General features: G+C 34.3%; 1 protein-coding gene across 2 annotated transcripts in view; it reads left to right on the forward strand.

The window, feature by feature from the left end:
- The window catches only part of LOC118182453 (mitochondrial 10-formyltetrahydrofolate dehydrogenase), a 78870-nt gene that overhangs the window by 19272 nt on the left and 31603 nt on the right, over window positions 1-27995 (forward strand). For both annotated transcript variants that reach the window (XM_035351799.2, XM_035351800.2), the window contains exons 2-11: window positions 2357-2498; window positions 3159-3393; window positions 5510-5675; window positions 8003-8107; window positions 9309-9401; window positions 14136-14270; window positions 18342-18473; window positions 18557-18642; window positions 22832-22976; window positions 25958-26077. In XM_035351799.2, coding sequence (XP_035207690.1) covers window positions 2357-2498; window positions 3159-3393; window positions 5510-5675; window positions 8003-8107; window positions 9309-9401; window positions 14136-14270; window positions 18342-18473; window positions 18557-18642; window positions 22832-22976; window positions 25958-26077 — 1359 coding nt within the window. The remainder of the gene's footprint in view (window positions 1-2356; window positions 2499-3158; window positions 3394-5509; window positions 5676-8002; window positions 8108-9308; window positions 9402-14135; window positions 14271-18341; window positions 18474-18556; window positions 18643-22831; window positions 22977-25957; window positions 26078-27995) is intronic.

The raw sequence follows: 27995 nt of genomic DNA on the forward strand, positions 1-27995 counted from the left end.
TTTTTTTTTTTGACTGGATGCTAAACTTAAATTCATCCGTATTTAAAGTTTAATAAATTACAATCATAGATTAGCTTTAATGCGGGAGAAATGATAAATAGAGACTGGAGACTCCGATCTCTCTTTCTTTAGGTGCACCAATGGTTGAACGGCTGAATCGCGAATTATTATTATTATTACCATTTACGTGTTCCGTCCTAAGGCACTACACGGAAGGGAGGAATGCCTTCGTGGAGGACTTTCTAAGGGAAACAATCTCGTATTAACACGTTACGCATGGGGAAAACCATGAAAACGCCCATGCTGCCAGGTCATTCGTGGGATTCGAACCTCGAACCGAACTACCAGCGTTCAGGGACTTTACCGCTCTGCCGCTGGTGGACCTGAACTGTGAATTAAGATGGAAACAAGAAATCTTTACTTTTTTACTTGAAAATAATATTTTTGGTATCTTGAGGTATTGCACTAGCGCAGGGTTTCTTAAACTGTAGATCTCAAAAAATTTTAGCAGTATTGATATTTCTTTAAATTATTTTAATAGTTTTACAGTTGCCAAATATTTTTATACAATGTATCTGAAAAATAATAAAGATAAGGCAATAAAGACAAAGAAAAAAACGGAAACGTTTCGATTCCTTCTTTTTATAACATAAACGTTTATTTTCCTTGCTTTGCACGTGACACTGTCATTTCGTCTATTACTTATTAAAATTTTCACATTGTTCTATATCTCAAAATTAGAAAATAAGTTAATGAGACCTAAAACTGCAATAGTATATTACAGTGTAAGTGAAAAAATTGACAGTTTCACTGACGCGTGAGTCGGATTTGTGCAATACTTATGGTGTCCCACAAAATTTTTGTAAATAGTATTATGGGATCCTGGGGGTCGCGAGTGAAAAATGTTTAAGAAACCCTGCACTAGCGGAATCCTATACATAAATAATCATGGGTGTTTAAATACGGAACATTAGCTTTGCTATTACAGTTTTAATTACTAATTACAATTTTAATCAATGTTTACAAATTTAATTATTAATTACAAGTTTAATTACTATTTACAATTTTAATTACTAATTACAATTTTAATTACTAATTATAAGTATAATTCAGCTTTGCTATTACAATTTTAATTACTATTTACAATTTTAATTACTAATTATAATTACCTGTTTATTTCACATGACAACAGCTACTACGTTATTAATTCTTCATTTTATGGAACGTTTTTTTCCGAACCAAAGAAAAGCAATGCTAATATAACGGCTGTACTTTTTACTTCCTTGTACGAAGAAAAGGGAGTATTGTAATCGAAAAAATTTCGGGCATCATATTTCAAAGAAATTATCTATTTCGACGCTCTCGAAACCCATTTGAACGATTCTTTTTCGTGACATAGATATGTAGGAACAGAATAAAACATTATTTTTTCCAAAACGGATTGTGTAATGAATTTAAAATTGATTCAGAACGTGTTTTTTTTGTGACGTCTGTATGTTGGTATGTATTTCGCAAAACTCAAAAACGATTAGTCGTTGAACGCTCAAATTTTGTATATATATAGATATATTTATATATTTGGTATCTATATACATACAAAACTGCATATATATACATAAACTCACCCTTACCCGGTTCCTTGAGTTGTATGTTTTTCGTCTTATATTTTTAGTAAACAACTGTGCTTTTTTTTGCCTTAAAAATGATTGAATTATTTTGTTCTTATGTTCCGGTTAAAATTTATATGTCTTTAGTTAATGTACACGGAATAGTTGTAGAATTATCAGGAATTTAAAAGTTTAAATGGCGCTGGGGCTAAATAGACCGCCACGTTTTTACATTTGAAAATCTTAGTAGAATCTTATTGTGCTAACTTCTTTTTGCCCAGTGGTACCAAAAGTTAATTTATACATTTGTGCATCAAATATTTTTCCATCCCGGAACCCCTGATCCATGTCCAATCCATTCTACTATCAACCCCGAATCGAACTCCCAGTGATCCCTTTAAAATTTCATAAACATGAACTGTGAATGGAGTGAATACCGACCTCTCTTGGATCTCTGATTTAAAGCTGTCTTACTTTAGTAAAATCCATGTCAAATTTTCAAACAAGACTGAAAGTGTTACTGTCATTGAAAATATTCAATCAGTGTGCCACTTTGGGCACACCCGCAGAATTAAACGATAAGTGCTATCTTCACAAAATTTTACTTGTGTACTCCTCTGGGCCTAATTAGACTGCCTACCTTTTTTTTTTTTTTTTTTTTTTTTAAATCAAAATTCCAACTTTAAAAGGTAGTATGCCGGAAAGGGTTAAATAAAATCTTGTGATAACAAGTTAATATTCCTTTTTAGCGCAAGTTACACGACATGAGGATAGCTATCATTGGACAGAGCATCTTCGCCAGCAGCGTCTACAAGCAGCTGAAAGAAGATGGCCACAAGATTGTTGGAGTTTTTACTATACCAGACAAGGGGAAAAGAGAAGACCCACTGGGTAAACACAGCTTTCATAATTACTAACATCTTTTAAAATAGGCTGTACACTTTTACAATATTTAACTTCTTCTTTAGAGGTATATGATCCCGTAATTGCTTTAACACTAGATTTACGAGAACTGTCAGTTTGACGGATTTCGGACTTCATGAGCAAGGTTACAAATACTATTATTTTTATAGTTTTTTAATTTATGTTAACAATTATCGATGTGAGGAGATGAATACATACCCAAATATATTTCGCCTTCGGCCTTTTAATTTCAGAGTTCTGTATTATGTATACCTATCTCTATGGATGCTCAGCAAAATATAGTGGGTAAGCTAGTTTCAGTTACATTGTGTTATTGTGCTCTGCATCTGTCCATTTGCATAAAGTGTTACCAAATTAACACTTTTTTTGCTAGACACATAAAATCTCGGACATTTCTAAAGCGCGAGAGACTATCTATCGGAAATTTTGAAGCTATGCTGTTATTAAATATTTTTATCCCGAAGGGGCATTAGTCCAAATGCTTTCGAAATGTGTATGCGTGTACATATGAAAAAAGCCTTTTGGGGCTTAATATCGAGTCTGGAAGCTCTCAGATACCTTTTTCAGTAATAATTTTATAAATTGTTTTTGTTATTTTCTAATCTAAACGTTTTATTTTCTATCTAGCATCAATTGCCAGTAAAGACGGCACAGCTGTTTTTAAAATACCAAGATGGAGGCTCAAAGGTCAGCCAATCAAGGAAGTTATAGACCAGTATAAATCCGTGGAGGCAGACTTGAATGTGTTGCCATTTTGTACACAATTTATACCAATGGAAGTTATCAACCATCCGCGTCATCAGTCTATATGCTATCATCCATCGCTTCTACCGAAGCATCGAGGCGTTTCCTCAATTAATTGGTAATCTATTTTACTTAATTTATTCTGTGACATTAAGCTTTTAAGGAATTTCTCCCGCCTTCTTGGCATGCCTTCGTGGTGTGGTGGTCTGCACCCTCGGCGCGTATTCCAGAGGTCTGTGTTTCGATTCCCGGCAAAGGCGTTGCTAATTTTTCAATTCTTCTGGTTCCAAAAATATGCCTAATGTCTCTACAAGCTTATTAAAAACCCACCGTAGAAAACTCACCAATGGCAACAATCATTATTGGCTGTACATATTAGTGTTAATACCAACCTAAAGGAGTACTTCTAAACTTTTAAAAGAGTTGGATTAGGTGTCATTAAGTTATGGTACAGTGGCATTACCTAGTCAGGATCTAGCCGCCCAATCGGAACAGTGGTTAGCGATGTTGACTGCCGAACCGGAAGGCCCAGGTTCCAATCCCGGAGAAGGTACGGATGTTTGTAAATGTATAGTGTCTGTGTGTCATGGGAGGCACTCTAAATATGCGGTGCAGTCGAAAATCCTCTCGAGAGGTTGGTGATAGCAGAATAGGTGTCCTCGACTCGATGCGACCCTCGGACTTCCCTCCCCGAGGTGCTCTCCATCAAAATTGGGGGCGGAAGTGAACAAAGTCACACTGTCTCCTGTAGGGTGCTCAATGCTGTTGCCAACGATAGGCACAATCTTGCACTCCTCACCATGATGAATTTCGTGGGCTTGTGCTGATGTTACTGTCAGACAAGTGACGTAAGTCACATCACGGCACTACGAATCTATCAGACAGTAGCTTTGATAAGTGCCACCCCAGCATGAAAGATGCAATACCAAGGTCAAGCCACAGAGTAATACCAAAATCAACCCACAGAGGTAACCCACAGGCCATAAATCACCGTACCAGAATACCCACAGGCCGTTGATTTGCCACAGTACCACAGGGCATTGATCGCCGTACCACAGTACCACAGGCCATTGATTGTACCCAAGGACATTGATTACCGTACCACAGTTCGGTGATCAATGGCCTTAGGAGTGCCCTTCAGTATTGGATGTTGGAAACATCCCCAAGGAATCTCTCCAAAGTGTCTTTCGATTGCTAATTACATAAATTTATATTGTGATATTTATCTTGTTAAATATCATCGAAATTTGTCATATAAAACACTTTTTTGGAACTTATGTAACATTATGTTACAGTTACATTAACTATAAGGCATTTATCATCCACCAGCTTTGGGGAGTATTGCCACACAAGGAATATGCAATATCACACCTTTGTGCACATCAGCCCAGAGGTTAACCATGGCCAGCGACCTTAGCTATTACCTGTGTCCCTTTTTTTATAATTCTGATATTAGAAACTTTCTTAGGAAATATTTAAAGAACTTTAACTGTTACGTTACGATACAACTGTGCTACATTACACTAGCATGCAATTATCATCCATGCAAATTATCAAATGTTGCCATTGCGTAAAGCATAAAATCTCCAATTTATCTTTCGTGTGGCTTCTCAAATGGCTAGTTTTCAGAGAACTGCCATTCATCAAAGCATAAGATCTGTAATTTATCTTTTTAATTTAATCGCTCTGAGATAATTAAACAAATTGAGAGACAGGAAAACAATAAACATTTTTTAAAAATAATTTCTGCTCATAACACATTGGTGACCCAATAACCGTTTTCGGCTAGGTTATACCCCAATAACCTAGCCCAATACGTTGATCACCAGTTACCTAGTGTGACTAGTACTAGTGTCACCAGTTACCTAGTGACACTAGTTACTTAGTGTTGATCAACTGTTTGTGCGTTATCCAATGTTCTTTGGTAAAACTTTGTCTAATTATCTATTGAAGTTTTCCACATCGCTCTCGAGGGGCGGTACGGGGACCACAAACCGGTAATCAACGCTCTTAGAGGTCAGCTTCTGTTTATTCTTAACTGAGCATTTTTATTGATACAATTTCAAACTTAATTAATTTGTAACATACCCAACTAATAAGTTTTTGTAACTGTTTTCCGTATGGCTTTAATTGATATTACGTGGTGTTTCTACTACAATTTACTATTTATTGACGGAGAGTTGTCTGGGTCTGCTTTTATTTTAGCGTTTGTATTTGTGTTTTATACATTACAGGACTCTGATAAGAGGAGACAAAAAGGCTGGATTATCAGTATTTTGGGCAGACGACGGACTCGACACTGGACCCATATTACTTCAACGAGAGTGTGATGTGGACCCAAATGACACCGTTGACAGTTTATACAACAGGTTTCTGTATCCGGAAGGGATCAAAGCTGTGGTACTATTTCTTTAAAATGAATCTAGTATTTGTTAAATATATTATCGAAAGAAATGCAAAGCTGTAAAGTTTATTATTAAAATTAATTTCCGAAAGTTCGTTGGAAATCAGTGTATTTTAAGTTTCATTCCGGCTTAAAATACAACAAAACTTCAATATTTGTTTTGAATAGGACATAGCAATTCGGTTAATTCAACACTATGGGTAACTGGGACTGCGCCACTGCTGTTCAACGTAAACGACTTAACTTAATTACTTACGCACTTAACTTCAATCATGCCATTAGGTAACCATTATCTCGTTCTAAAACTAATGAAATAGATGTAATTGGTACTAATGTACAGTAACAATACAAGCCAAAACTAATGAACAGTAGCGAAGTCATTTCTTGTCGAACCATTCTCTTATCCAGTTTGTCGAACTGTTTCCCGGGTTCTTACATGTGCCATAAGCATACAAGGGTCATCTACAAGTCCCTGCCTTGCACATCTGTATCAAAATATAAGTTAATGATTTAGAAGTAGTATTGAACCATCATAGAAAAATTCTAAAATTGTACTAAATGTAATATGTATTAAATGCATTATGTAAATGTAATACATAGATAGAAAGATATATAGATATTATTTATACTTTTATTTCATAAAAGGGAAAGAAACAGAATATAATAGAACTCAATAAAAGGAAAAAGAAAACCTGGAAACTATTGTTTCTGAACCTAGGAAAATTATTCTGTCTAATAATCTTGGCAACAATGTATATGTTATCTTTCATTCGAGGATTTTTAGATCTACCTATTTGTGTAAGAATATATTCAATTCTTATATTTGTTTGACCATTTTGCTTTAAAAATCCATCATCACCACTAACCCTGTACCGTGGTTAGCTTCACGAATAGTCTATAATCAATTTTGTTATCAAAAATTGCAAATATTGGTAAATTAGCTCCAGGAAAAATGTTCAGATTCCGGCATACCCATAAGTAATGTTATTTCTTGAACTAAGTTTCGAGTGAATAAAAAAATGAATAAAATTCTTATTTTGTTGAGACATTAGGTTAATTGGAAGTATAAGAGATGAAAACTGAGCAACGCCTTCGCCGGGAATCGAACCACGGACCTGTGGAATACGCGCCCAATGTGCTGATCACTACACTACGGAGGCATGCTAAGAAGGCGGTAGGAATACCTTATATACTCCTCCTTTTAAAGGGCGACTGGGGTTTGGGGGAATCAATCGCCAAATCCTTGTGGTGGAGAATCATCATTCACCACTGTTTTTAGTTCGGGCGTCACTCTAGAGACCACTACACTACGAAGGCATGCTAAGAAGGCGGGAGAAATAACTTATAGCTTTTAATACTGTGAGGGATTTTGTACATATGTAAATAATTTTAGTCAAATTATATCTGAAATCATAGTTTTTTTTTATATAGTGTACCATGAATATATAAAAAAGCTAAGCTTTGTCGGAAAAGTAAGAAAGGATATAGCGGCAAGTCTATTTAACATTAAGTAAATGCCTATCTCGTTAAATTGGCGAGATATCGCCAAGCTAGCGATAATGTTGGTGACACATCGCCAAAAGTAGCCAAACATGGCGATCATTTGGGGTGTTAGAATGGGTATCTGTGCATTTGGGGTATTAGAATGAGTATCCGTGTATAACTGTAATGTGTATTGGAACTCCGTATAACTGTAATGGCTAACATTTGGCAACATTTTGTATCCCTCTATAAGTATAACGGGTATTGTAACTGAATAACTTTAATTGATGCCATATGTAGCTGTAACCGCATCAGGCCCTCATATGCCTTCCAGTGATTTCCAGTAGTCGAAGGTGCTAGAAATTTCTCGGCGAATAAACTATACAAGACCGTTGGAAGTATCAGTTTCTGAGGAGTAGTTGTTTAGCTTTTCGTTGAGTTCGGAGTATTGAGATATCTCCATGTTAGCTTCGCTCTTTCGATGCGCTTTGCATAGCGTTGTGTTTGATGTTCTCAGTAGTTTTGAAGTGTAACTACTGATTGTAATTTATGATACTGTGAACAGCCTGTACGAATATTTTATGTAAAGTTTCAGAACTGTAAACTGTTTAATTTGGTAAAATAAATTTTATCAATCTATCATCGGTTCTGTGCGCATTCAATCGCTTACGAACACAAGCGCATATAAAAATACCTTTGATCAGTTTAGAGTTATTAGACATCTTAGAAAGTTCCGCCATATCATTGTCTTTGTAGCATTTATGCTAGTATATATTGCTTGACATTTGCTTATTTCCAGAGGCGTGATATGTAGAAATTAAACGCTCTTTCTAAAATACAGGTTGAAGCCGTCAAGATGGTTGAAAACGGAACAGCTCCCAAAATACCCCAAACTGAAGAAGGCGCCTCATATGAGCCAGCTCTCAACAAAATAGAGCAATGCATGGTATTTAACCTTATATTATTTCTTTTATGCATTAAGTTTTTGCCTGAATTCGTTTTTGGTGACTTTAAAAAGTCTCTACCAGAGTCTTTATTACAAAATTCATGAATCATCCATTATCTTATATTATGCTACCTCGTACAAGAGGCTGTTCGCTCACTTTTTCGACGACTTTGCTTTGCTATAAAAAAGTCGCCTGCTTGGAAAATTTATTTTTAACTGCAGCTATATTTTTGAAAGTGTACACTGCGCCACAAAAGAAAAAAATGGGACCGTTCTATATCTCCCGTTTTACTGGGCCGTTTGACAAAATTCAAATTGCGCTTTTTCATGTCTCGAAAGCGTGACATAGGATATATATTAGATTTATATATAGCATTGTTCTAACATAAATATTTTGACACAAAATCTGAATTTTTCTGAAAATTTTGTGTCAAATATCTATGTTAAATTTTCTAAACTTTTTCTGAAATAACATACGAATTTGTTTCCATATTTCGATTCTACGACTCAAATTATGCCTAAAGATTAAATTTTGTAAAGTTTAGTGCGAATTTTACGGAGAAATTCAAAAATTTATCTTGGCGCAAACTGAAAAGAATTGCGCTTATGTACAAAAAAAAATTTTTTTTTTTTTTTGATGAAGAACATATCTGCGCAGAGAAAACTGCTGCGCTGTTTTTAAATTTAAAGTTTGGTGTTCCCTTTAGGCATTTTCCCGGTACATTTAAAAGCCAGACGAAGGCTGTCTGCGTAGCTGCTAGTTAAGAATAAAGTCAAGCGCATTTATTGATTTAAAATCACTCAATTTCTTGACCAATGCAGATAAATTTTCAAAACTGTAAACTATGAATAGGTAAACTGTGAAATAAATTGAACAGTCCCTACTCGTGTCAAATCGAAATAATCTGGAAACCTGCATTATGCAAATCCGTGTGGAAAATAAAATAAAAATCTGAAGTCTAGTGAAATGCTCACCAATAGCCTGGTCACGTGAGTGATAAATTACAGACATTAAGTGATAACAGAAACTGGAAAAACTCACAGACACTTCTAGCATTCATTATATCTTACGTTTTATTTTGTTAATCTAAGGCATTTCTGAAAAGAACATCTCATATGGCTGAATGATCTTGCTATTATAACTTTAATCAACGTTTTATAATTTAAACACATGTTAATAATTTATTGATTTTTTTCGCAGATTAAATTTAATGAACTGACAGCAAATGATCTCCATAATTTTATTAGAGGCATGGATAAAGTTCCTGGAGCCTGCGCAATTATAGACAAACAGGTAAGTGCATCTGATTTATCAGAATTACTCTTTCATCCTATTTCTGGGAACGACTGCACGTTATTTAATAGCATATTTGTTTTAGAACAGTTAGTTTTAGGTATACAAATGGAAGCTACAGTACGGGAAAAGAAAATGTCACTTCTATATATGTTCCGTTGCGATTTGTCAATCACAAAATTCAACTTGTGATAGTGTCTGAAAAGCGTGGCTTAGGATATACGCAGTATCAAAAGTCTACACGAGATCATCAAAACAAATTTTTTGCATTTATATTGGTAATTTAAAAGGTAAAGAAGTAAATAAATGCATCGTAATAAACTCCTGAGGCATAAATTTATATCTAATAAAGAAAATAAACCCTAGTTCGTTGAGTTTCAACAAAATTAATTTAGAAGTGAAACAACACAAGTCAACGTTATATTTTCAAATTTTCACAGGACTAGTTTCGATGCTTTTACCAAACCATCATCCATCCTCAGCTACAGAAGCGCAAATGAACGAGGTAAGATATAGTGATTAGATAAGATAAAAAAGACTGGACAGGAGTTAAGCTACTGGCGCCATCTGTTACTGAAACGAGAACTAAAACATAATTTCCTTAAAGGCAAAGATGGATTGGAATTAGGGTGGTTAACTAGAACAGAAAAATTTTTTTGAATGTGAAATGCCTCTATAAAATGCAATTCACCAATGGAAGATGTTTTTTTGAATAATTTTGGCTGCAGAAAAATTGAAAGTGTGATTTTCGGACCAACAATGTTGGGTAACAGAAGACTTCTGTGTTTCCTTTTTTCTAACATATGCCTCATTATCTTTAAAGCGAAATTTTAAGACTGTCTTAGTTTGACCAATGTAAATTAAACCCCACTGGCAAGGAATCCTGTAAATACGGCAGGAATTCATATCCGGAATGGGGTCCTTGAGTCAAGGGGCCCCCCGGCGTGTTATTGTATCTTAATTTCAACAAAATATTACAAAAAATCGATAATTTGCGTGTTACAAAAGTATAAATATAGCGAAAGAAATAATTCATTTACTTAAATTAATAAAAAAATGATGTTAATACCGCATTGGTTCACCTTTTACATGTACCAGTGCGTAAAGTCTGTCTGGCATCGATAGAACCAAGTTTGTTGTCGTATATGATATGTTTTCAGAACATGGCTCGTTCAGTTCCACTCTTCAGAGCTTCTTTCTTTGTAATAATATGCTGGCTCACTCCGCTAGTGTATTATTACAAGGCAATCAAGTTCATCCTATATTCGTTTTATAGGATTTAAGTCTGGTTACTGAGGTGGTGAATGCATTTGATTGAGTACTAATCACTGTTGTATGACTTATCTCACTTTTCTGACACTAACATCAGAACAAGGTCACGGTCTTCATCGTGGAGAAGAGTCCAAGATTACGCCCTCATCGGCAAGACTCTTGAGCACCATACAGTACGACTTCGCTCAGTTCAGCCCCTAATTTTGATGGAGATCACTCCAGGAAGACGGGTCCGAGGATCTCCCACCCTTCTTTCACTGCCACGAAACTTTCGAGAGGACTTTCGGCTCGCCGCATACTTAGAGTACCTGCATGCCGCACGGACAATAATTCAGAAACTTTCATGCCTTCTCTGGAATTCAAATCTAGGTCTTTCGGTACCGCAGTAGACCCCTCCTAACCACTATACCGCCTGGACGGGGGTTACTTTCCCTAACAATTCTTAACAAGCTACTCCCTAATAATAGTTATGCTTTGGGTCATTATCTCGTTGAAAGACCAAAATGTTTCTTAGTCCAAATTTTTTCAACAGATGATTGCTGGTGGATTACCTAGTAATAATTTCAAGTGCGTGAACTGATCTATAGTGAACACTATGATGTACTATATAGTAAAAACTATGCTATCCTATGAAAACTAATTTATCTGCTCCAAACGCTGCCATTGAACCCGAAACCATGACGCTGCCTCCACCATGTTTAACAGTTCGCATCAAATTCTCTAGTTTAATTTTTTTACTTTTTCGTCGCCAAATCTTTCCATGACCATCGCTTTGGAAACATTGAACTTATTTATCCCTAAAAAGCAATTTCTTTCAAAAATTTTAAAAAAGGTCTTTGTTTATGTTAATCTTTATGTATTTGTATATGTTCTTTGTTTATGTTTTTGTTTATGTATTTAATTGCAAAATCTAGTCGTTTTCCCAATTTTAATCTGAGATCAGAGGTTTTCTTGTGTGACCTCTGCCACTAAATCCGCTGACCGAAGAATTTTACGCTTAGTTTCTGGACTGACCTTTTTGTTCAGTTAATTTTAGAGGGCTTAAATTTAGATTTTTTTTTTTTTTTTTTTTTACTTTTCCTACAAGAGTTTTCCTTGGACGACCATTCCCAGATTTGTTGAGCACATCTGACTTGTAATTTTCAATTATGGCCTGTACAGTTGCAAAACCTGTACCGATATTTTCAAGCTACTTAAGATTTCTTTTCATGCTGTAGCTTCACAAGAAAGTTTCTCACATCTGAGGGCATTTTTTCAAACAACCATCTCATTTGTAAAAGAGAAAGAAAATTCTAATTTTCACGCTTGATGCCCTTATAAATCCAAAAGGGAAGAAAAAGTTGCCTATGCAAATTTAGTTAAGAACCAGTGCCTATTTTGGAGGAAATATTTTTTATCTGTAGTGTTTTATATATTTATTTTATTAGAAAAGTTGGTTAATTTTCCATAATCGGGGTGAGCGCCAAATTTGGCGAGAGTTTTTAATTTGGCGCGATTTTGATTTGGTTGTGGTTTCCGCTTGTATGTTTTCCTGTGGCAAACCTTGAGTTTTATATCGGTGATTGATTCTGCCAAAAGATTTTTATTAGTGCAAAGGGGCTTTGTCCCTGAAGGACTATTGTTTTCGTTTTGCGATTTTGCGTCGAATCACTATAAATGTCCATTTCACTTTTCAAACTGTTGCCACCCAAAGATAGAGTCCTGCATTATATTTGAAGAAATTAAATAATGAAAAATCTGCATAACTGTATGTCTATTTCTCGCATTGTGATAAAACAACGATAAATAGAGCCATCGAATTTTGAGTGACGTAATCGTCCTACTAATATGGGCATGTGGAAGACCCAATTTGAAATTTAGAATTTGTTTTATGATCGATTTCATATTTTGTAAAACTTTAAAGAATTTTTGATTAACAAACTCAAGGATTTCAAAGCGAGCACTCTACTGGGGGGGGGAGACCTTTTTATCTACAGCGCGCGGAGCTGTGTATCGGAAATTCTAAAGATAGGCTCATTTTAAAATTATTTTGCGACATTGCTATTGAACTGAATTTTATGGTTTAATTGAACTGAATTTTATGGTTTAAGTGCAAAGAACATAATATTTAATAAATAAAGGTAACACACAAAACGTTAAAAAAACGCCCCTTTGGAAGTAATTTAAAATCTGAAATCTTTCAGATTTTTTAAAATTTAATTTTGAAATACTGTGTTTGTTTTAAAAAGTTTTATTGTTTAATATTTGCAGGAGGTTAAGCTGTTGTTGGTGGGAGAATGTTGGATTTCAAATGACGTAAAGTTTATAATGTATGAATGTTTTCATTTAATTTAGTATATGTTTTCCGGGGTCAGTTAATTATTATTTTTTTAGCTTTGTTTCTTGCACGTGGCAATCGAAAGATGTGGAATGTGTAAAGTTCTGAACGAAACTTATTTAGCGTTTTGAATTCCATAACGATAGTAACTTGTCTATTTTAGTGAGTTTATGATGCATACATTGTTAGTGAATTTGAATATATTTACTTGGTTGACAATTTTGGAGTCTGAGGAAAGTTTCATAAATTTTATTATTTTATTATTCATTATACTGTTTTATCATGAATTATATAGATAGGACTATGTTTTTACTTGCAAAGCTGATGGACTTTGTTTTACTCATGTAGTATTTTATCACTTCCTTTTACTTTTCTGTTTACATAAAATAATGGCGTTTCACTACTGAAAAACTTAAAGGTTACTATTCTGTTTACGTTTAAAAATCACATCTTAGTACACTTATTGCCGGCAAAAAATTCGCCAAATTTTGGAGGCCAAAATAGTTTGGCGCCAACTTACCCCGCTTATGGAAGATTAGCCGAAAAGTTTAATAATAAGATATTATGCTATCATAAGAGACTATGTTATCATTATTTTTTATGTTTTATCACACGTGGGAAGTTTTCTTTGTAAACGTAGAAAGTTTTACTAAATTGTTTATTTTTAGTTTAAATTAAATTATTTTATGATTAATTAAAATTACATTTTTTTAAAAATAAATATTAGTGGGGCATGTTAGTCTACGAATTCAATACTTATCTATCAATGTATTAGAATTACAAGTGTGCAACTTGGGTTTGAAACCATTGCTATAGAATATAAATAAAATCATACGCATATATGATATGACAGAAAGCATAATAAATGATCTTAAGTATGGACTAGCAACAACGTGCTTTCGTGTTTATGTTCTGTATTTGTAATAGACAAAATTTTATTATAAATGGTAACAATAACAGCTCTTCGAAGCAAAAGGTTAAAAAAATTAGATTGTGCATAAAAAATATCACAACTTATTAAATATATGAATTTTAATTTGTACTTTAAACCTCTGTCTTTGTAATTAACTAATTTTTAATTTCTCTTCAGTTTCCAAGCAATTTATATATTGACATACAAAATGTTTATTTTGTCGTCTACGCAGACTGTGCGCTTATATGGTTCAACAATATGGGATCAGGATGTGCCCGAAGGACGAGAATGTTCTATTGAAGGATTAGTCTCACCTGGAATTATTCACTCTGATGGTTTGATTTTGCGTGGATGTGACGGTAAAACAGTAAGTGAAACATTAAAGCAATCTTTAAGTGCTATAAATGCAGATTTTTCTCAGACTAGAAGTTTGGTGTCTTAGAACTGATTAAGAATGACTGAGAATTAAATGCCATTTGGCATTTAATTCTTTTGGCATTTAATTTCAGGCATAAAAATTTACTTGCGTAGTTTTCTATTCTTTCTCCCCAAGTTTCATGCTTGACAATCGAGGGGGGAAAATGTGTTGGTGTATGTAATATTTCTGGAAATATAGTGTCATTGCATTTTTTAAAGGAAAAGACGTGAAAAGTATGCAGTGCCCTCCCCAGAACTCGAGCCTATACCTCTCGAATACGTGCAGAGTGTGCTACCGTTACACCTCGAAGGCATGTTGGCATTAGGGAGAAATTACCTTATTTACATATACTCCCCCTTTTGCGAAGCTAAGTTTCTCTAGATTGGCGACAAATCCGCTATCCTGCTGTTTCAAATGTAAACAAGAGCAATGGCCGCCATCAAAAACATTACTAGGCTTAGCGGCACTTAAACAATTTTAAAATTGTTGATAATTCTAAAAATATTGCATACAGATTTACTAACGGCAAAAAACCTTAACCGGAAGATAAGAACAACATAATTCAATCATTTTTAAAGCAAAAAATGTACAATTTGCAAACATATAAGAGTAAAGAAACTGAGATCACTGAGGCGGGTAACAGAGTCGATATATATATAAATATATTTATATACGTTTGGTGCGGCCTATTGCCACCAAAATACGAGGTGCACATCTACATGTTATAGCAGTCCTATATACAAAATTTCAACGTTCTGAGGCTACTCGTTTTTGAGTTATGCGAGATACGTACGCACGTACGTACATACGTTCGTACAGACGCTACGAAAAATTCTCTTCAGAATTCATTTTAAAGCAGTTTTATAATTTTTTTGAGGAAAAGAGTGTTTTATTCTGTCCTTACGTACAGATATCACGGAAATACATCGTTAAATTGCATTTGAAAGAGGTCAAAATGGGATATTTTCGTTGAAATATGCTGCCTGAAACTTTTCGCGATTACAATACTTCCTTTTTACTTCATACAAGGAAGTAAAAATGGATTCAGAAGAGATTTTTTTTCATACGTACGTATGTATGTATCTCTCATAACTCAAAAACGAGTAGCCTTAGAAATTTTGTTGTAGGTCTGCTATAACCTATAGTTGTGCGCCTTTGCGATTGCAATCAACCCCATCTTGAGCATCCATGTATATATATATATATATTCATCTAGAAGAAATCTATACCAGTCTACTTGATCTACCTAAACTCTTCCCTGATATGCTCAATATCATGACTCTTGACAAATGGAAAACCTACCTAAAATGCACACTTTTTCATAACTACATCAAGTTTCAAAATTAACTTTTTAAACAAGTCAGAGGATTGCCAATGGGCTTACATTCCAGCACCTCGATCTATAATATCTTTTTATTTGTCAAAGAATTTAACTTCCAAAAAAATCTACAACCACAAGAGTTAAATTATTACAAACATACCTACAGATATATTGATGACCTTATTACAATTAATAATTTTGGTAAAATTGAACACTCCGAGATTTATCCGAATTGTCTTACACTTAATAAAACTAATAATTCACAAAATAGCATAAACTTTCTAGATCTTCAAATCATTAACTACAAAAAAATTTTACTTTTTGACAAAACAAGAAACTTCAATTTCAATACTAAGAAATTAATAAATTGGAACTCCAACATATCCAAAAAAGTAATTAACAATACTATAATTAATCAAATACAACGAATTAAAATTATATGCACAGATACAATAGATTTACAACGCGAAATTTTGCTCCTTATTAAAATTCTCAAAAATAATCTAATTCCCATTCAATTTATCAACCATTGCCTTAAAAGAGCAGGCGTTAAATACTCACTCTAAATCATTTAACTGATAGGGATATGATAATTTGTTCCTAAACCTGAGAAGGCGGTATAAGTTGGATGACTGTCAGTTGAAGGATTTGTATATAGTGTAATTACTCAATTGTATATATTGTAAAAAGCTAATTGTCTTCAGACTTATACTGTTACTATACTGTTACTAAAAAAATGGGCCTATTTCATGACTTTAGTCTGTCTAATAGCTCTTGGACAGTGAAAATTCCTTTTTCCTTTCTTAAATTCTTAATCATTGCGACACGACAATTAGCCAGAAAGTAATTAATTTCCATTCACTAGTAATTTCAAAAAAATCTTAACAGACAGTCTCACTCAAATAAGAACTCCACATAATACACCCCTCAAGAATTCCAAATCCCACCCACTACCATAAATTACTTCACCCAAGTCTTACCGACTGATATTATTCAAAGCCCCCACTGCCGCTAAGAATTTTCGGACACCCTACACTTATGAGTCAGACACGAAGAGAACACTTTGCCAACTCCCCCACTAGAAAGAATGTAAGTTACTTAATACCTTTTCTGGCCTTTATATCTTCATGTACATTCACTGTTCTTATTATATATTATTTTTTATATTATTTTTATATTGTCTTTGATTTGTTTTTACAAAGTTTGCATTATTTATCTTACTTTGTAATCTTCTATGTTTATTTCAATTTTACTTTGAATTCGATTTCATAATGACACTTTCCAATGTTTAATTTTTACAAATATATAGAACTCAAATGCATAATCATGAAAGTGTCGGGGACGGTTACTCGGGTTAATTAGGATTTCTCTACAGTAATTGCTTTTTACTCCAAATTGAATTGACTAAAATGCTTCATAAGAATAAGCTCTTTGAGTATCAGCATTGGTTCATAATCCCTTCTATTCGCGGAAATATTTGGCCTGACTAGAATTGCCGGTTTGGCTTTAACTTATAACTCGAGTAAAGACGAAACACTTTCGTATTTACGTATTTTTATCAATTATTGTTCATTGAACAGGAGTTGGTTTGTTCTTCTTGAAAAGTCAACTAATTTCCGATCAATGACAATGATTACATGTTTTTAATTTTTCCTTTTACAATTGAAATTTTATTTTTCATGATGATTTAACTCCAGTCCCCGTTAAAACATTATTAACATTTTGCTTTCAAATTACTTCAAAACATCTTTCAAAATATAACTTACGAGTATGGATTTACTCTTTTAAAATAATTCTACTTTAATTAAACTTAGGAGATAATGTAATCAATTAATCAATACTGTTTAGGAAATAAATTATATATATATATATATACACCGACTCTGTTACTCAGCTCAGCTCATTTTTTTAAAATTCTTATTCGCTGGCAAATTGTTGGCAAATGGTTGAATTATGTTGTTAGTATGTTCCAGTTGAGATGTTTATGCCTTTAATTAATTTGCATGCAATAGTTGTAGAATTAGTAATAATTTAAAAGTTGTTTAAGTGAGGCTAAGCTTAACTTAGCAGCCATATTTGTTTGCATTTGAAACTTAGCAAAATAGTGAATTAAGACAGTTTCTGCATTAGTGTCTTTTTGCCGAGTGAGACTAAAAGTAAGCTTTCAGTTTTGTGCACTAAAAAATCTGCTTTCTTGCCTGCCGGCGGAATTGCTTGTTTTTGCGTAGAAACTCTAATTTTAATTGTAATTAAAAAAAATTGTTTTAACTATATTTGGTATTTTATGTTTTTCTATATTTTTAAATCTTTAATGAAGATATTTTGAGGTTTTATGTATTTTTGCCTTGCCGCCAAGTTAGAACTGAATTAACTCAATGAGAAATATATCTCTAGTGAAATTCGAGGAAATAAGGTTACATAAACTGCAGCAAAACTACGCATAATTTTTTAGTAGGTCGTACAAGGAAGTCATATGGTGTCCACATGAGGTTTTTAATATCACCAGACTATATTTTGTGCATTTGTATAAAGTCTGATTCTAAAAGAACATACGTATTAAAAATTCAAAATGCAACCAGTAGTACATGTATTAAGTTAGTAAAGATGTATACTGCTTTTGAATTTTATGCGTAAAAATAAGTAAAGAAACTAATTTTAAGGTTTTCATGTATACTTTTAAAATTATTTTGATTTCTTAGGTGAATGTTAAAAAGATCAAACTGGAAGAAACTGGTCGAATTATAAATGCTTCAAACTTTGGGGTTCAGATTGAGGCAAGTGAAGCAATAGATTTAACAGAAGAGGAATTAGCAGTTTCCGACAAAATTAAGGTATTGTTTTTGTAAGAAAGAGTGCATGCTTTATTCATGTGAGGAAAGGAAATTTTTTATACTAGAGTTTGAATTTTTTGCAGTTGATTTGGGATAGTATTTTGTCTGCAGAAGTGGATCAAGAAACTGACTTCTTTAAGAGTGGTGCTGGATCTATGGATGTTGCCAGGTAACGATACCATCATTTAACTTGTAATAAAAAAATCTGATGTGTGCACCACATGACTTCCTTGTACGTAATATTAAATTATATGCATTTTTTCTTGCATTTCATTTAAACTCATGAGATTGAATTAAATTTACTTCGTCGATAGAGCATAAAGCATAATAGAATAAATGCACTCTTTAAAATTTACTATATTTCTTTAGCATGGCAACACTCTGGCCTTAGGTTCACTTAACAGCATTACATTTCGTTCTTGTTTTAACTCAGAATGCAAATAATTATGTCATCTTAGAAATTATCTAATCGTTGCCACATGTTCTATTTAAATACTATAATAAATCTAAAACAATGTATAAGAGAAATTAAGCAAAGAACAGAAAAAAAAAGAAAGAAAGAAAGAAAGAAAGAAAGAAACAGTTTTTCACATACGATTCAGCATTTGTCATTCAATTAGTTCAGTTCTCACTTCGCAACAAGGCGAAAATACATAAAAACTCAAAATGTCTGTATTGAAAATTATGAAGTAAATCCTAAACACTTATTTCCTCGAATCAATTCCAGAATGGATTAAGCATGATTTAATTCGAAATAATAAAAATAGGCGTTATCTTTGTTATTGCGAAGCTTACTTTCTCTAGATTGGCAACAAATCTACTATTCTGCTGTTTCAAATGTAAACAAGCAATGGCAAAAATTATTAGGCTTAGCGGCACTTAAAAAACTTTTAAATTGCCGATAATTCTAAAAATATGGCATACAGATTTATTAAAGGCATAAAAAATTTAACCGGAAGATAAGAACAACATAATTAAATCATTTTCAAAGCAAGAAATGCGCAATTTACAAACATATAAGAATAAAGAAACTGAGATCACGGAGCCGGGTAACAAAGAGGATATATATAATATATATATATATATATATATATATACTTTTGGTGCGGCCGATTGCCACCAAAATACGAGGTGCACATCTACATGCTATAGCAGTCCTATACGCAAAATTTCACCGTTCTGAGACTACTCGTTTTCAGTTATACGAGATACATACGTACATAACGCACAGACGCCACGAAAATTCTCTTCAGAATTCATTTTAAATTAGTTTTACGATTTTTTTTTGGGGGGGGGAAAGTCCTTTATTCTGTTCTTATGTACAGATGTCACGCAAAAACATCGTTGAATTGCATTTGTTAGAGGTGAAAATGGATATTTGCGTTGAAATGTGATGCCTGAAACTTTTCACGATTACAATACTTCCTTTTTAATTCGTACAAGGAAGTAAAAAAGTCGCAAAACTTTCGAGCTAAGATGTACTGAACATGAATTTGACGAAGTTTTCTCGTTTCCTCCCAATTCCTCATAACTGAGAGCGTATCTGATTTCTCATGTTCTATTTTCTAAAAGACCTTTTATTTTACCTTCCACGTGGTTTTGAGCATAGCATTTTTTCAGAAGGTTATCACTCGGAAAAGATGCTTTATGTATTCTCTAAGCTTAATTACTTTGTAACTGCTTAACAAGCGACAAAGTTTGAAGCTAATTCAATGAACTTTTATCACATGATGAATTAAAAAATGTGTCTTAATATTCGTCTTAATTTGCCTCATTTTGAAAATATGCATGTAAAATATGTCTTAATAACTTGGCTTCGGAAAGTTTCATCGCGATGTTATTACATTAATTTTTTTGAATAACTCTAGCCATAAATATGATTTTGTTAAGTATCAAAAGAAATAAAATATTATCTTAGATTTTTCTTAAATGCTTAATTTATTCGTATTTTAAAACAAATTAACCTTTACTTAGCAAGCGCAGGAATAATATGCGCTAACTTATGCTTCTCATATGTATGAAAGAGTATTCATAAAAGAGTAATTAATAAAATATATAACTAAATAATTAGTATAAGAGTAATTAAGAGTCTCATATGTAGGAGAGATGTCTTCGTTGAGGACTTATAAGAGAAACTGGATGGCATTCATGTTACATATAAAGCATAAACCATGCAGCTAAAGCCATTTGCTCAATTTTAAACAAAGATCGAACTTCCAGCGTTCGGTGATTGTATCAGCTCGACCGCTCTTAGGCCTTTTATATACATGAAAGATCCGCAGAAAACCGCGTAGGTTCCTGAAATGTTTTCATTTAAATTTTGCTTATCCGCACTTAAGAATTCGAAATGTTATAGCTACATTTTTTTGCTTCTTTTAAGATAGGCAAATTCTCCTTAACTCGCGTAGCATATGACTGATCGAACTTCCTGTACCGCTGTTAGAGGCTTAACAGAGCTTAGAGGTGCTATTTAAGTATAGATCTAAAACAAGGCCTAAATCAGGCCCATAAGCATGTTACTTACATGCATAAAAATATGTTTCTAACAGAATATCATAAACACCATAATTTTTCTTAAAACAGACGAAGAAATTTTTAAACATAATCAATATATAAATTCGTTTCGTGTACAAATACATATTTTATGAAATTTGACAATTTCAATTTAGTCACTGTATTTTTACATAGATCCTTTATAGCAGCGTTTCTTAAACTGTCGGTCGCCAAAAATTTAGCAGTTTTGATATTTCTTTAACTTCGTATAATAATTTAACAATTATCAAATATTTTTACGCATTGTATCTGAAAATAAATAAAGATAAGACAATGCAGACAAAGAAAAAAGGAAAACGTTTCGATGCATTCTTTTTTGAATAGAAACGTTCATTTTACTTGCTTTGCACGTGACGCTGTCATTTCGTCTGTTACTGATTTAAAATTTTCACATTGTTCTATGTCTTAAAATTTGAAATGAAAGTTAATGACCTAAAACTTCAATAGTATATTACAGTACAAGCGAAAAAACTGACAGTTTCACACACGCGTGAGTCGGATTTGCGCAGTGTTTATGGGGTCCCACAAAATTTTCTTAAATATTATGGGGTCCTGCAGGTCGCGAAAGAATCTCAGTGATAAAAAGGGGTCGCGACTGAAAAAGGTTTAAGAAATTCTGCTTTAGAGTATTAAATTTAGCAGTATCTGAAATAAATCTTAGAACAATAGTTTTCATAGAAGAACATCTAAATAACAAGTGCTCAAGATAACTTGCGTAGCATATCGAAGATCTCCAAAACCAGTCGCAGAACAAAATTTAAAGCAGTAAGTAATCACCGGCTCTGAAATATATGATTCAACGCGGGCGTATGTATAGGGTTGCTGACGGCATAGACTTAGCATAGAAAGTAGATCCAAACTGCAGAAGAAGAATTCGGATTGCGTAGAATGCTAAAATGTGGAATACGTAATGACTAGGAAACTTAGCAGCAGAATAAGATTAAACATTCATTTTTACTTCATTTGACATTGTGGCCACAATTCACTTGGCACTCTAATCTTGCCTATTTTCACAATATTTACATTTTTTGTACTGTTGCGGTAGAATGAGAGCAGAATGAAATAGCGTCCAAGTGGCACAGAGGTAGAAACAAAAGTGCGCAATTATCCAGTACGGAGGCTCACGAAAAGAAGATTTTGGTTTAGGTTGCTTACTAAGAGAAAAGTTTCAGTTCTCGAAATTTTGAGTTTAATCCAATTAACTATGTCATCAGCGTTGCCGTTGCGAAAGCTATGCGTCATAGATTCATCTAGAAATGACACAGTCATGAAAATTTATTACTACTTTTAGAATAAAAAGGAAATACCCAAATTAAAAATGAAATATTAAGAGGCTATTGCTAGATTAAATTATAAAACCGATTTTCAGGTTTCTCACCAAGAGATATCTAAGATATCTCTTGGTGAGCTTCCATACTGGATAAATCCGCACTTTCGTTTCTACCTTTCTTCCTGTAAAGATTCTATTTGGCTGTGCTCTCTTCATGTCGCAGCAGTGTCAAAAATGTAATTGTTCTTTAATAGGCACGGTTAAAGTGCCAAGTAAATTACGGCCACAAATCTCAGTTGAAATAAAATTGAATATTTAACCTTACTCGCCTTCCAAGTTTCTTCTTTAATATGGATCTACTTTCTGCACGATCAACATTGTTACTTCTTTTTCTGTTTTCATCACAATGTCTGTACTGTCTACGTACTGCGCCATCAGTATTTCTGTGCCTCAGTGTTACTACACCAGCACTTCTAAGTTTGTTTTTATTACATATATGTCATTTTTGCGTGATTTAAGGTATTTTATATTTTAGATTAGTCGAAGAACTTAGAGAAAAGTGTGGCATCGTTCTCGAAAATGAAGATGTCTATGTGTCCACACAATTCAACGAGTTTGTGAAAGCTGCTGTTCTGAAGTTGAGAGGAGGTGGAAGTTCTCCAAAACTCGAATTTAAATCGGTATGTTGAAATCCTTTTGCGACGATATTATGTGTTGCGGTGCTAATGTTCTAATGAAATGTTTGAAAAGTTGCAAATAAGTCATTATGTGAACCAGATGTGTATTCACATATACAGGATCTCCAAGAATGAATGGTAGGTTTTCATGAGGTCCGTGGAAAATATTTATAATAAGAAATTTGTTGAAAGTTCTTTTATTTGAATCGGTAACTCAAAACGTTATGAACAAAATTGGTGTGCACCGTTAATGCAACCACAGTGCTATAGCGATATTCAATTTTTAATCCATGCTGTGGCAGGAAAGACCGGTGTTAATGCTTATATTTATGTTCTTCTCTCTTTGAGGCGTTCAAGATTATGAATTCCTTTACTGTAAATCTCAGTTTTGACAAAGCTCCAGGAAATCAAAGATTCAAGTTTTTTTGCACATGTTTCACAGATTGGGCCGATACGACATCTAGCTGAAGAAAGAACTTTAAGTCAGTTTCTTCTATTTCCATTCTCCCGATTTGAAGAAATAAAATGATCTGCAGCATGTCAAAGTATATTATATACACTATACACTAAACTGATATATACATAATACTGATATATTATACATTTAGCTGAGATACATAGCACAGTTGACCCTTTTTGTTATAGTATATACATGGTTTTATACTATACATTATTTAATGCATTATTTACATTATTTTATATCATTTATACACCAATATACTCACAATAACTCAAAGTGTACTCAATATATGTACATTGTTAAGAATTGTGCATGTTATAAATAGCACGAAATATACTCTGTCTTGTTTTGCATCGACATTAATAGTATGTTTGTAGGCTGCTGCACACCTTTAGGCTGTTTGACGCAGATCTGTGCCAAGCGCAGAGAGTTGATCTATAGTAATGGATCAACTTTCTGCTTGCGTTGTTTGGCTTTGCGTTGTATTCTGCACGACATTTTCTTCCGCGATGATTTTGTGGCGATGTTTTCGCTTGTAACTATTAAATCCGTCGCTTTTGTTGCGAAACCCTTAATTTGTGGGAAAGCAAACAACGAAATAAGGGCTGCACACGCCTATCTAATTTCCGTTACAGTTTGGGCCTTTGTGATTCACCAAAACAAAGTATTACACTAGACAACTTCAGGAATCATTGTTTAGCGATCACTTAATTATTTTCAGAAATCAAGCTTTGCCATCGAGTCATGATTTGCAAATTGCTTGCATCTTCTGGCATTACCCACGAATTTACGAGTTTTGCAGTGTGAAATCGGAATACTACTCAAGACATTATTGCATAGGTAGTGTCGAAAATGTCGTCTGAGACCTACAAATGAATGGACGGCTTAGCATCGGCTTGTGGAACGACTTTGCTTGTGTAGAAACTCCCGCCTCACGCTAGGGCCTTTCGGTAATAACCGTAGTTTCACAGGCTACATTCATGAAATATCATTAACACCAGGTTAGAGAAGTTCATAGTATTAAACTGGATTTTTGGAATTCACACTGGTAAAAATCCAGCCAGTGTGTCACAACAAACCAATCATCGAAGGATTTTTTTTAATCCAGTGATGGGCACTTACCTTTTCAGCAATGCTTACTCCTAAGGGCAGAAGTGGTGACTATTTTACTGTAGAGGCACCACCTAATAGGCGGGAACCGGTGCTGTCTATGAAGAGGCGGACAGTTAACAGCTAGGCCTCGTCCGGATTTGAGTCCAGGCCCTTCGGTAGCGCAGTAGGCTCCCCTAACCACTATACCGTCTGGGCGGCATCATGAAAGGAAAATCTTACGCAATCATCCTGTCCATATTCCTGCCGCCCCGGGGGTTGACTCAGGCGAACGCCTGGGAAGTACTGGTTAGGATTTGTATCTAGGCAGTCTCAACCACGGGGGTAAATAATTTGACTTCACAGGTTTAGAGCCCGAGTATTGTACTCAGGTTGGTTCAGGCTTGGATGGGACCGTACTGGTACTGTCTTGTCTGTTCCTTCGGCTGTGGTGGAACTATATCGGAGATCGTCGACTGAGTCCCCGGGGGTTTGACCCCATTCAGTTCTCATGGCGGGGACTGACAGAGTGGACAGAGCACCCATAAACAATGGAATTTTAGCCGATGGAGTGGTGCCCGGACGCAAGGGGACAGAGTTTTTGATTTTGTAACGACTTAGTTCTGCCCAATGCTTTGTAAAAGCCGGGCGGGAACTGCGAGGGTTGCGCCGCGAGGACGAGGTCCCACGGACGACAGATATTCCATACTCTGTATGGGTCTTCCTTGGTCAAGGCTGGGGGATAGTCAATGTTTTGACATGTGCTTGAGTTTCTTCTTAGATGAATGTTAGCCATCCTCCACAGACTTTGCGTTTTATAATTGACGAACGAGACAAAAATTGTCCCCCCGGGGTTGACTAGAATTATGCCCATTTGGAAGACCTCTACGGGTTGGGGCGATTAATGGTGTAAGGCTGCCTCAAGCAAAGCCAGGTCTGGGTGCCTTTTCCTCTAAACCAGAATATTAATCATTGCAGTTATGCTACTATGTAAACTAAAATGTACTATTCTAAGTGGTATAAGCGAAGCTGATACGGATAATGTGACCAATAGCAGAAGTACTTGGTACAAGAAAGTATAACGCTTTATTCTTCGCAAAGTGAATATCAATAACAAAAATACTTCTTAAAATAATCATGTCATAATTCTCTTTGAAAACTAAAATTACTAAATCAGTAAAAGTAAAACATCTGTAGATAACACTTTTCAAGAATGGCAATGTGAAAACTGATGAAAAGGTTAAATTCTGAGAAAGAATAATAAGTGAAATTGTATTTGCTCTCATTTCATGACATTGTTCTTATGACAAGAGTCTGGAATTTAATTTGAAACTTTTATTCTTGACTGTAAGAAGTAAGTATTAATAATTATGACTTAAATATTTTATTATGTTTGTATCTATGAATAAAGATGCGTATTTTTATTGTTTTTCAGGTATGTGTGCACGTAAATAACATGGATCTCAAAATTCCAACACAGTTATTTATTAACAATCGTTTCGTGGATGCATCATCTGGAAAGACATATAAGTCCATTAATCCAATTGATGAATCGGTAAGATAGAAAACCTTTGTTGCGAAATGTTTGTTTAAAATTCAATATAAAGCAATTTGTTCATTTACTGTATATATGCAATGAATTGTATATGTGCAATTTTTTCCCAAAGTAACTCGAGCGAATCAAGGAGAGGGTTAATAATCTTATCTTAAATATCATAAATACTTTAAATATTTCTTTAAAGCAACAAACATACAAGGATCTTTCACAAGTGTCAAACATAACACACTTGTAAGAAATAAATGTCTAAAATTACTTAGCCAATTCTCTGTGTCGGTTTCATTCGACTTTTACGCACTTACCACTTCGGTTAGCTGCCATCATCGAATTCCTGAAAAAAAGTGAGTTTGTCAACTCTGCAATCATGTCTGAGTTGCATCTTTCACATCATCATCTTCACTATAATGTTGTTTGATTGTTTGGTGTCGTGTCGTGTCCTTTGAGAAGTCAAATGGATCCATACTTGGATATCACTGTTTTTGCAAGTTCCACTATCTGTTCTCTATACAGCTCTTCCTGGAAAAGAAATTTCCCCGAGCTTTGCAGAGCTGCAAGTATTGCCGGACAAGTGAAGATGTGTTCTGGAGAAAGCTTCGTTTCGGGCCATTTCTGTATGATCTGCTACCATCTTCATTAATTTTCATTCCTCCAACATGGCGGGTTCTTAATATAGTAATGGTCCTTGTGATTTCTCTGTTTGTATCAATCTCAAATATCTGATGGTCTTTCTTAATATATTTTTCTTTGAGTCTATATCTGGCAATGGCATTAGCATTTTCAAGAGGGACGGCAATAGAGTTGTTGAGATTTCTTGCCTTTTTAGCCAACTTACGCCGGCCAACAAGCAGAAGTCCAACCTCTTGAGGCAATGGCAACGATTTTTCCACGAGAGGTCAATTTTTTTTTTCTTATAATGTGAACTATGCAAGTTCTGCTCAATTTTAAAAACAATAAACAAAAAAGTCATTTGGAGACAGGTGTAGAAAACTATGCCTTATGCTCGGGTATGTTATCATGCAATAACAACACGTTTCTGTTGAGTTTGCCACAATGATTTTCCTTTATGGCTATCAGAGTTGAGTCAAAAGGTTGTCCGAATAAATACCTTTTATTGTGATGTTATGTGGCAAATATTGAAATTGGCAATGGATTCCATTCATTCCCTCTCAAAAAAATATTATGCTCAAATGTTTGCCAACAGAACTCCGTATTCTGGAACTGTGGAGTCGAAAAGATTCTCTGAGCTTCCACACTATGTTCTTCGGTTTTATTTTTTGACTAAAGAGACGAATCTGTGTTTTATTTGCTATCAATCATTTGCCACGATTAAAAATTGTTAGCTGTCATCCACAGAATTCTCGAGAACATTCAATTCGATTCGGGTTTTCTTCATTCCTGCCATCAGGCAACTTAAGAATTTAGTTTGTGCTTGTGCAATTTAGAATTTAGCTTGTGACATACCCAGAATTTACTCACCCCGCACTAACACGCATTTCCGTCACAATCTGAGTCACATGTCGATTTTCCATAGTACATTTTTTGAAAGACTCATTTTGTACTCATTCCTTTAAGCGTCCTTTCATGATGTAAGTGGTTAAAATAACCATTTAACAAATGGAAAAGCCGTGGTCATGAGAGAATTTAGCTGAATGTTTACGTTTCGTGGGTTGGTAAAGGTAAGAACTCTCTATAGAGGCGGGTGAACTGAAATGTTAAGGACGATAATTTATCAGTATCTAGATTTGTTCGACTTGGTTTTTAATTTGGCCTTTAAGTGGGGGAAAATGTAAGGAATTACCGCATCTCATGGACAGACTCCGAGCGTGTAATTTTAGCACGTCCAACTAGCTAATGGAATCCATGGTTCGGATGCCAGCAAAGATAGAGCGGATATTTATGCTTCCCGACTTCAGGA

The sequence above is a fragment of the Stegodyphus dumicola genome, chromosome 6 (genome assembly GCF_044657685.1).
Source record: "Stegodyphus dumicola isolate Sdum_Otavi_A_Nest chromosome 6, ASM4465768v1".
In the NCBI taxonomy this organism is placed as follows: domain Eukaryota; kingdom Metazoa; phylum Arthropoda; class Arachnida; order Araneae; family Eresidae; genus Stegodyphus; species Stegodyphus dumicola.